General features: G+C 37.6%; 1 protein-coding gene across 3 annotated transcripts; it reads left to right on the top strand.

The window, feature by feature from the left end:
* The first annotated feature begins 214 nt into the window (after positions 1-214).
* Positions 215-11,337, top strand: MTERF1 (mitochondrial transcription termination factor 1). Of its 3 annotated transcripts, none has more exons than XM_015066500.3 (3): positions 215-268; positions 784-842; positions 6,259-11,337. In XM_015066500.3, the coding sequence occupies exons 2-3, from the start codon at positions 811-813 to the stop codon at positions 7,445-7,447; spliced, it is 1,221 nt and encodes a 406-aa protein (XP_014921986.2). In that variant the 5' UTR covers positions 215-268; positions 784-810; the 3' UTR covers positions 7,448-11,337. The 3 variants fall into 3 exon arrangements, with proteins under 3 accessions (XP_014921986.2, XP_026927664.1, XP_053074447.1); XM_027071863.2 differs by having other exon boundaries at positions 217-268; positions 6,387-11,337; XM_053218472.1 differs by having other exon boundaries at positions 219-268; positions 6,059-11,337.
* The last annotated feature ends 261 nt before the right edge of the window (positions 11,338-11,598 follow it).

The raw sequence follows: 11,598 nt of genomic DNA on the forward strand, positions 1-11,598 counted from the left end.
CTTGGCCTCTGGCAAGGACGTTGGGGAAGTCTCGGGTTCGCCTCCCAAACCAGACAGAAGGCTTGTCCCCAGCACTCACCACGGTCTCGTGCTGCCCCCTGCCGGGCTCTTCTCGTTGGGTTTACGCCACGCGGCCGCCGGGGGGCGCAAGGAAGGCGACGTCACCTGTGCGCGACCGGAAGTTAGCCTGTTCATTTCCGCTCTTTAGTTCCCTCCCCAGACCCGGAAGTAAAGGCATCTGGCGAATATTGGTACTGTCCAGTTTGAGGTCTGTGGCTAGCTGGGCCTGTACCTTTTCTTTTTAGAAGGGGGGTTGGGTGATACTGATATACGGTGGAGTCTTTATTCCTCGCCACCCCTGGGGGAGTTGATTTTGGGGAGGCAGAGGGGAAGAATCCATGGAATGGAACCCGTGGAATTAGCTTCATTTAGCTAATAAGAACTTGTGAGAGAGCTTGGCCTTTTCCCGATTTTTAAATTTTAGGAATAATGCCTTTTAAGTTGTGGGGTTGAAGACAGACCATGTACGTGAAGCCCTTAGCTCTGGTTTTACAAATCATATTCGTGATTACGCAGCTTTCTCACATTAATACTCAGGCGTGTCCTCGCCGTTTTCTTACCACATCTCTGAGAGAGATGCCTAGTAGGTAAGAGGTTACTCATTTCACAAGAACGTTATGCAGTGTTAGCTGGGATCGATTTCTTTATTCTGTATTACGAAGTGCTGACAATATTTTGTCCCCCCCCCCCCCCCCCGCTTATTTATTTATTTGCCATTTTTAGGGACAGCTGTTTTCTAGACCTGGAGAAATGCAAAGTCCTCTCTCTTTAAGACAAATGAGGTGAGAAATGGATACCTGTAAAGATCTCCAAACTTCCTTTATTTTATCAAAAAAGACCATCTAGAATTAGTACCCTGGGGGCATTGATTAACCATCTCCATTAAAAGTGCCTTTGTCAAGCGAATTGTGGAGCAGAGGAGAACGGATATCCTCTTTTATTCCTTAGGCTTTACAAGTTATGAGTACAGAGGTTTTCAGTGTATTTGTTAATTTTGGACTTTAGCCCTTGGAATAATGGTTTTGGTTAATTAAAGACAGCAAATTGAGAGACGTTGAAATTAATTATGGAATATCAAGTTGTTTTTAATTTATGTGGTTGCACATTTGTTTTTAATAACTGGTTGCAAAATAACATTTATTAAATAATATCACAGAATTTCAGAAACAGTACATAGACCCCTTTAAACTCTCAGAGGTAACAGTCATCAACCTCCCCCCCCCCCCCCCCCCGTATATATTAACGTCTTCCGCCTTTATATAAGTGATATTTTTTATCCATACAGTTTGCCCCTTAGAATATCTTGGATATCTTTCTATTGTGTTAGTTATGCTTTTTTTTTTTTTTTTTTAAGAAAACTGGGTTGTGTAGTATTATGTTACATAGATATATCACTATTAACCATTCTACTGTTGGTGGCCATTTGGGCTTCTTTTTTGCTATAGCAAACAATGTTAGGATGGTCATCTTTTTTAATAACAAATGTGTTTTGTCCTTTCCTTTGGATAATCTTAATGCAGTGAAAATACTGGGTTAAAGGATATGGTGGATGGTGCCAAATTCCTTTCTAGCAGTGGTATTTGCAGAGAATTTCCTGCATTTCCTCACATGCTCACCAGCAGTTGATAATAGGTGTCATTGTTTTCAGTCTTAGCTGAGACCACTCATACCATTTTTTTCAGTCAATATATTATATTTATAGTATTGTAATCAAATCCAAATTTTAGTTGTCAGTTCTAAGTCCAGTTCGGTTCTTTTTTAAAATTTATAAATAGAATATTATTTGTAGATTCTTTAGTAATAAGTTATTAGAAAACAAATGATTCACTTAAGCAGTAAGTTTTTGTTTAACAAGTTAAAGATTTGTGGGAGCTAGTATTTGAATGAAACCTTATACTATGGATAGATATTAGGAGAACGGACCTTTTTTTTCTATTTTTTAAAATTTTATTTAATTTTTTAAATTTATATCCAAGTTAGTTAGCATACAGTGCAACGATTTCACGAGTAGATTCCTTAATACCCCTTACCCATTTACCCCATCCCCCCTCCTACAGCCCCTCCAGTAACCCTCTGTTTGTTCTCCATATTGAAGAGGCTCTTGTGTTTTGTCCTCCTCCCTGTTTTTATATTATTTTTGCATCCTTTCTCTTGTGTTCATCTGTTCTGTGTCTTAAAGTCCTCATATGAGTGAAGTCATATGATAGTTGCTTTTCTGTGACTAATTTCGCTTAGCATAATACCCTCTAGTTCTACCCATGTAGTTGCACATGGCAAGATTTCACTCTTTTTGATTGCTGAGTAATACTCCATCTTCTTTATCCATTCATCTGTCGATGGACATTTCTTTCCCTACTTTGGCTATTGTTGATAGTGTTGCTATAAACATTGGGGTGCATGTGCCCCTTTGAAACAGCATACCTGTATCCCTTGGATAAATACCTAGTAGTGCAATTGCTGGGTCATAGAGTAGTTCTATTTTTATTTTTTGAGGAACCTCCATGCTGTTTTCCAGAGTGGCTGCACCAGTTTGCATTCCCACCAGCAGTGCAGAAGAGATCCTCTTTCTCCACATCCTTGCCAACATCTGTTGTTGCCTGGGTTGTTAATGTTAGCCAGAGAATGGGCCTTTCTGAAAGAAAAGCTTCCACAAAGGCAGGGAGACAAGAATGGGGAAGAATGTTTAGGATTTGAAGTTTGAGAGGCGATAGTGCCTGTTGTGGGGTTGTAGAATAGAACAGACAGCTAGAAAGGTAGTTGCAACTCTGTGGTGAGGTTTTTATTATTTTTTTAAATTTTTATTTATTTTTGAGAGAGAGAACATGGGGGAAGGGCAGAGAGAGAGAGGGAGACAGGATCTAAAGTGGCCTCTGCGCTGAATGTGGAGAGTCCAATGCAGGGCTTGAACTCACCAATTGTGAGATCATGACCTGAGCCTAAGTCATATGCTCAACCAAGTGAGCTACTCAGACGCCCTGTGCGGTGAGAGTTTTGAAGGTCAGTCTGAAGATTTGTGCTCTCTAGGAGAGAACTGTAGAGGCCTTTAATCAGGGAATAGGGTATGTAATCACTTTTTTGTTTGACAAGTATACTATGGTGGCATTTTTGCATGACTGATGTTCGAGAAGCAAGTTATGTGGCTGTTATAGTCTGGGTGGGAAAGAATAGCAAAGTGTAGAGATACTAAAGAAGATACTGAGGAAGCTGAATCTACATGATTCAGTGACTGGGGGTTGAGGAAGAGGAAGAAAGCAATCACTTTTAGATTTTTATCACGAGTGACAGGATAGTGGTAGTGATTTCATTAATCAGAAGAGGGCTAGTTTGGGGGCTGGGAAAGATGTTCAGTTTAGTTTTAGACATGTTAATTCCTGTGAAAGACATTGCTATGGAGAGCGAATTATACACAAGATGTAAAATTCACCTTCACAGATTCAGTAGAAACCTTAGTAGATTTGTGACTCCTTTGTTAAGAAATTTGGCATATATTTTCACTGTTAGTTTTTCATTAGTACAGTTACTCGTGAACTTTCTGTGGCTTGCTCAGCCTGTTTGTCATGGTGCTAATCATTTCAAGAGTTTATTGTTTAGATGGTCGTCTTCAGATTTTTGATTGTATACACTCTCAGTAAAAAAGGTTTATACATGTGTACTTCCAATGTATGTATATTTACTAATTATACACATTTTACCATATTGTTGTATATATAATATATATATAGTGGAATTTTTTAAAGGCAAAGCCAAATATAAATTGGAGTTTTACTCTTTTCTTCCTGTATCCCATTTGATCATCTTGCACCCCTCATTCCAAAACACAGATCTTATCTACTACTGTCTGTTCCGAACCATTATCCAGTGGAGGGCACCCTTAAGCATCTGAAAGACAGAACAGATTGTTGAACTGTGCGAGTAGAGCCTTCATTCTTTAGTTAGAAGGAGGATCTTGTTTTTGAGTTTCTAAATTCATGCATTTTTGGAAGAATCTGTAGTTAAAGAGTAGTATGTGGTATTATGGAGAAGAAAAGAATAGTGAACTCAAAGCATAGGGCAATCTAAAATACGCTGTTGTTGGGGCACCTGGGTGGCGTAGTCGGTTAAGCATCTGACTCTTGATTTTGGCTCAGGTCATGATCTCACAGTTTGTGAATTCAAGCCCCATGTCAGGCTCCTTGCTGACAGTGTCGGGCCTGCTTGGGATTCTCTGTCTCTGTCTCTCTGCCTTTCTTTCTCTCTCAAAAATAAATAAATAAATAAATATTCACATTGTTTGATGTTTATTATATGAGTGTCCTTCATTTTTGTTTGAATGTTATTTGCTTCTATAGTTTGGGAATCTTTTTCCAATTCTTTGAGCATCTGTAGAATCTTGTGAATACAGGAGTGTTCCCTGCCTGTAGACATAATCTTAAATTCTTGTTAAATTGGTATAATTAAAAGGGTAGACACAGAAAAGCTTTTTTAAAAACATTTTTAAATGTTTATTTAACATTTTTGAGAGGGAAAGAGAAAGAGAGAGACAGAGGACAAGCAGGGGAGGGGCAGGGAGAGAGGGAGACACAGAACCTGAAGCAGGCTCCAGGCTCTGAACTGTCAGCAGAGACCGACGCGGGGCTCGAACCCATGAACCACAGATCATGACCTGAGCTGAAGTTGGACACTCCACCAACTGAGCCACCCAGGTGCCCCGAGGCTTTCTTTGATACTGACTTTGAAAGCAGTATCTCTGAAGCCCAGAGATATTAGTGGTGGTTGGATCTGTCTCTGTTTTTTATTTTATGTTTAGTTAGGAGAGGTAAGAAAGGAAATACCTCCCTTAAGTGATAAGAGCCCATTGTTACTAATTAGAAATTAAGAATTAAGTTTGTCACAGCTATATTGTCTAAAAAGGAAAAAGTAGGCATGCCTGGGTGGCTCAGTTGGTTAAACGTCTGAGTCTCGATTTCAGCTCAGCTTGTGCTCATGGTTTGTGAGATTGAGCCCTGTATCAGGCTCTGCGCTGACAGTGCAGATCCTGCTTGGGATTCTCTCTCTCCTTCTCTCTATGCCCCTCCCCTACTCATGCACTCTCTCTCTCTCTCTCTCTCTCTCTCTCAAAATAAATAAACTAAATTAAGAGAAAGTACAATTTAAAAAATATGTTATGACTCAGACCATAATTAGCTTAAGAACATAAGTCATCTGACAAATTGAATAACAGAAGAAAATTTTTCTGTTGCTCTCCTGATAAAATATTTCCTATAAATGGAAATACTCATTTTAGTAGGGACCTATGGTTATTATATATAAATTCGTAATTTTGTGCCCCATTTCTAAATGATTAGGAAAGTTTTGCTCATTTGCCTGAAGTTATGTGTTGTGAAACAGATGCAGAGAGACCTGGGTTCATCTTTTATAATGTAGGGTGGGGGAAGATGGTAAGAGTAACTTTTCAATGTTTATGTGCTCTCAGCACAGTTCCACATACGGTGGACTATGTGGATTAAATAGCCCAAGTAGATCGTTTTGAAGATAAAAATTGGTTTGGAGTAGTTGGGTTACAACCAAGGGGGCAATAGGGTAAACTGAAGGAGATTGAGATTGGGAACTGTTGACCAGAGGTCCATATAAAGCTAAGAATTAAGACTAATGATAGCATGGGTTTAAAGAGAACCCTGAATCTAGAAAAAGATGTTTAAGGTGGAAATTAGTCTGAAGAGTTGGTTTTCAGGGCTATATTTAGAGTTTGTGGAACCAGGAAGAGAGAACAGGGGCAAAGAAGTCTGGTATCTATGGGCAGAGGCAAGCCAAAAATCTGGGAAGTTGAAAGACAAGGCAGAATTGAAAGCGTTGGATAGTAGGAATAAACCAAAGTTTGAAAACCAGGATAAAGCAGAGGTAGAGAGGGGCAACTGTTTTTGGGTAGCAAACGTAGACAAGGCCAAATATAAAGAGCAAGACAAAGGCAGGAATAATTCTGGGGCAATGATGATATTATACTTCTTTTCTTCACATTAAGAACAGAAACAGTTCCAGGCCCACAGATAATCAGAAGCAGTGACCTAGAGAGTGGGAATGCAGAGGCTGAACAACACCAGGAAAGCTGGAGCTACAGATATTTTTTAGAGAAAAGACCATGGTGCTTATAGGATCATAATATGGGTTTTAAGCTGGTTAACACATGCATTTGTATAATATTGTGTATGTTGTTTTATACAGCATTCCAAAAGGTTTGGGATATCTGACCATTATGGCACCAAGAAACTTCTTGTGTATGAGAGGTAACTTTCTCTTTGGTTCAAGAGGTTGGATGATCCGGTTTCCTGCAAAAATCCTCTTTAAATTAGTTTCGTTTAGGCTTTACAGCATGAAGTGTGGTAATACAGACAGTGAGTCTTCAGAGAATGAAGAACTACTGAATAACCTACTTAAAATGGGAGTAGATGTGGACATGGCGAAAAAACGACAGCCTGGAGTTTTTAATAGGATGGGAACTAAAGAGCAAGACCTGAAGATGTTCCTTCTATCCAAAGGAGCTAGCAAAGAAGTGATTGCTAGCATTATATCAAGATACCCACGAGCCATTACACGCACACCTGAAAGTCTTTCAGAACGGTGGGATCTGTGGAGAAGAATTATGACATCAGACCTTGAAATTATAAACATCTTGGAACGTTCTCCTGAATCTTTTTTTCGGTCCAGAAACAACCTAAACTTAGAAAATAATATCAAGTTCCTCTACTCAGTTGGATTGACCCATAAATGCCTTTGTCGATTGTTGACCAGTGCCCCACGTACCTTCTCCAATAGTCTAGATCTGAATAAACAGATGATTGAACTTTTGCAAGAAGTCTGTTTGTCACTGGGTCACAATGAGCCCAGAGATTTTGTTGGGAAGATAATTTTTAAAAACCCTTTCATTTTAATTCAGAGTACCAAACGGGTGAAAACTAACATTGAGTTTTTACAGTCAACTTTCAACTTGAACAATGAGCAGCTGCTCATTCTGCTGTGTGGTCCAGGAGCTAAAATTCTAGACCTTTCCAATGACTATGTCAGCAGAAACTACACAAATATCAAGGAGAAGCTGTTTTCTCTTGGGTGTACTGAAGAAGAGGTGCACAGGTTTATCTTAAGCTATCCAGATGTGGTCTTCTTGGGAGAGAAAAAGTTTAATGATAAAATAGACTGCCTCATAGAAGAAAAAATTAGCGTATCACAAATAATTGAAAATCCTCGGATTTTGGATTCAAGCATAAGTACTTTAAAAAGTCGAATCAAAGAATTGGTAAATGCTGGCTATAATTTCAGTACATCAAACATCACTCTTTTATCTTGGAGTCAAAAAAGATATAAAGCTAAATTGAAAAAGTTAAACACTGAACAGAACATTGTTCTGGGGAATTAAAAAGTATCTTGTAATGATACCTCATTTTGAATTTGGGCCTTTCAAAAAGGAGAGGTTTGGTTTCTTAACTGTATATACTGTATAACCTGCAAAAATTGCTGCTAATGATCCTTCGGATATTTTACTGTAAAGGTTTGTAAAAACTCATGGTCAGGATGCTCCAGTATAGTTTTTCCAGTTATCTTTTCTCTAGTTTGAATTAATACAACATCCAATTATATGATACAGGCTGTGACTGTCCTATGAATGGTAGTTTCCTGAGTGCAGGACAGAACAATATGTGGAAAGATAAAAAGTACAAAATAAGCTTTTGGTTCCTATTCAGATTAAAAAATCAACAGTCATTTGGATAGTTCTATTTCCTCTCAGGGTTTTGAATGGCAACTGATTTCTCCTGTTCCCACATATCTAATTGTGGCTCATCTTCAAAATACAATGCCAGTAAAAATCTGACAAACCAGAAAGGAGGGGTTTTTATCTTAAGTTCTACATTCTCCAATTAAACCATTAGTATGTTCCCCCTACCCCCCCCCCCCCCCAACTTAGGCTCAATTTACTATGGGTATATCCTGATTTTCTTTGAAGAAAATGGCAACTATGATGGGCAGAAAAATGGCCACCGAAAGATGTCAGTGTCATAATTCCCAGAATCTGAATGTGTTGTGTTACACTGGAAAAGGACTTTGCAGATGTAATTAAGTTATGGACCTTAAGACAGGGAGATTATCCCAGATTATCTTTGTGGGCCCAATGTAATCATATGGGTCCTTCAAAATGGAAGAGGGATGTAATAGAGGAGGTCAGAGTAATGTGATGTAAGGACTTGACCCTCTATACTGGCTTTGAAGGAGGAAGGGACCATGAGCCAAGGAATGCAGGTGGCCTCAAAGAAAATGGAAAAGGCAAGGAAACATTCTCCCCTAGTGCTGCTAGAAAGGGACACAGTCCTGCTGGGACCTTAAATTTAGCACACTGAGACGTGTCAAACTTCTGACATTCAGAACTATAATATAATCATTTTGTGTTGTTTTAAGCCACTGAGTGTGTGTCTGTTGTTACAGCATCAAATAGATGAATATAGGAACTAAATGATAATTAGTTGCATTATAGGTGAAGAAGTCACAAAATATGGTTCTTTTAGCATATCTGTGTTTCTTTCTCTTGTAATTAACTTTTTTTTAATCCACATACCTTTTTGGAATGATGACTAAGTTACTGTTTGTGAAGACCTATAAATGTATAAAAAACTAAATGTAAGTAATAAAGTCTAAATAAAGAAATATTTTTACCTGATAATGTAGTTTAAAGAAATGGTTATAGTTTCTATATATTTATGTTTTATGGGAATTTCATATAATATAAATAAAGAACAAGGGATTTTTAGATGCACTGACTTAAAAAATGACAAACCAGGTAATGACTCGAAGACATTCGCAATCTAGCTCTGATTTGAACTGAAAGAGAAGGGACAAATTATATGACCTTAGCTACTTTCCACTGTTTTCCAGAGGCATTTGTTTTCTAGATATGGATTTTGAATTAAATAACAATGGTGCTAAACCTCTTAAACCTTATTTCCTATCAGTGATATCTCCAAAAAATCTTTCATGACATGGATAGAAACATAATGCCTGTGGCCTTTTTCAAGGCCATTTTATGTCAATGATAGTCTTATAATTATTTCCAATGCACTATTTGATGGCAAGTATGGCATGCTTAAGAAAACATAGGCTTTAGAGAGATACTTATTTAGAGTGATATATCTGGGCATCATTCCTGACCAGCTCTGCACCTTTGTGTAAATGTTTTAACTTCACTGAACTTGTTTTCTCAGCTGTAAGATTAAAAATTGGCCTCACAGATGGCAAAAATCAGATGATACAGAGTCTCTAAGTCTTTTGCAGATGGTAACTGTCCAATGATAGCTGTAATACAGTTATAATAATATTTTTTAAAATAGATTTATGGATAAATAATTCACATAACTCACCAACTTAAATTATACAGTTCAATATTTTTTATACTCCTAGAGCTGTATAATCATCACAATCTAATTTTAGGATATGTTTATGCCCCCTAAAAGAAACCCTTTGCCTATTAGCAGTAAATTCCCATTGTCCCCTCCCTTTCCTGGCCCTAAACAACCAATGATCTACTCTCTGTCTCTCTAAATTTGTTTATTCTGTAATTTCATATAAATGGAATCATATGTGGTCTTTTGTGACTGGCTTCTTTCATTTAGCATCATGTTTTCAAGTTTGGTCCATGTAGCACATATCAGTATTTTATTACTTTTTATTCCCCAATAATATTCCATTGTATAGGTATAATAGTATTATTGGGAGTAAATATTATTGTTAACAAGGCATTGGTTCCCTACATCTTCTGAATTTTATGAAGTATTTTCTGAGGCATTGCTTTGGAATTTAGCAATAAGGAACCTGAGGGACGTGGGTGGCAGAAGAGATAAAACATTGGCATCAAAACTGGACGGCTCCATGCAGAAGAATGAAACTGGGCCACTTTCTTACACCATGTACAAAAATAAACTCAAAATGGGTTAAAGACCTACATGTGAGACCTAAAACCATAACTCTTGGAAGAAAACATAGGCAGTAATCAGCCTCAACAATATATTTATGGATATATCTCCTCAGGCAAGAAAGACAAAAGCAAAAATAAGCTATTGGGACTACACCCGAATAAAAAGGTTTTGTACAGCAAATGAAACCTGCAAGAAAACAAAAAGGCAACCTAGTGAATGGGAGAGATATTTGCAAATGATACATCTGCTAAGGCATTAATATCCACAATATATAAAGAACTTATACAACTTAACAACAACAAAAAAAATCAAACAATCTGATTGAAAAATAGGCAGACTGGGGTGCCTGGGTGGCTCAGTCAGTTAAGCGTCTGACTGGATTTCACCTCAGGTTATGATCTCATGGTTTGTGAGATCAAGCCCCATGTCGGGCTGTGCTCTGACAGCCTGGAGCCTCCTTGGGATTTTCCCTCTCCCTCTCTCTTTGCCCTCCCCCTACTCTCACTCTCTCTCTCTCTCTCTCTCTCTAAATAAACTTAAAAAAAATGGGCAAACTATCTGAATAGACATTTTTCCAGAGAAGACATACAGATGGCCAACAGATACAGATACATGAAGATACTCAACATCACTAACAAGGAAATACAAATTAAAACCACAATGAGATATCCCCTCACGCCAGTCAGAATGGCTAGCGTCCATGTGTTGGTGAGGATATGGAGAAAAGGGAGCCATTAATGCACTGTTGGTGGGAATATAAATTGGTGTGACCACTGTAGAAAACAGTATGGAGGTTCCTCAGAAAATTAAACATAGAAATACCATATGATCCAGTAATTCCACTACTAGGATCAGCATATATGAAATAAATGATACCTGCATGTTGAGTTGGTGTGGGTGGGGGAAGCAAGCATAATTTTAAGTGTTAAGCTTTACATCCAAAAATTATTAAAAATCCCTTCTCCAGTATTTGCTGTATTCTCTTTTTGGCTAATGTAAATAAAATATAAAGGAGCATTAAAAAAAAAGGAGGGGATCCTAGGCCTATATAGAGAGGATATATATATCATATATGTTGATCCTCAACTGGCCATGATGATTATACCTGGGATGGCAATGGGTGATATAACAGCAACAGTTTTGGCCAGGGAGAAATGTGGGATGCGCAGCAGTACAACACAGCACATCTCTGGGAAGCTGGGAGGGACAACCTCTTTGTAACAACAAATGGATAATGCCTGTCAGGCAAGATTAGGATGTCATACTTTATGTATGTATACCTTCTTTTAGAAACTTCTAAATTATAAAAATTATGCTTTTTAAAATTATAAAATTTTACATTTTAAATAAAATTTTAATATTTTTTTCATGAGTAAAAATAAAATCTATGTTTATAATGGGAAAAATGGAAAATAAATGAAATACAAAAAAGAAAAACTATAGTTTTACTTTTCAGAGATAATTGATTAGCATTTGGGGACTTCTGCTTTTTTGTTTTTTGTTTTTTGCAGAATATATCGTACATGGATGTAATATGAGTAGGTATGTGGCATATATAAATTGAGATCAAACTTTGTATTTTATAAGTTGCTTTTTAAAAAACCTG

This window comes from Acinonyx jubatus, chromosome A2 (assembly GCF_027475565.1).
Source record: "Acinonyx jubatus isolate Ajub_Pintada_27869175 chromosome A2, VMU_Ajub_asm_v1.0, whole genome shotgun sequence".
NCBI lineage: Eukaryota > Metazoa > Chordata > Mammalia > Carnivora > Felidae > Acinonyx > Acinonyx jubatus.

Coding starts and splice junctions, on each gene's coding strand:
- MTERF1 (XM_053218472.1), top strand. CDS start 6,221: ATGCATTTGTATAATATTGTGTATGTTGTTTTATACAGCATTCCAAAA.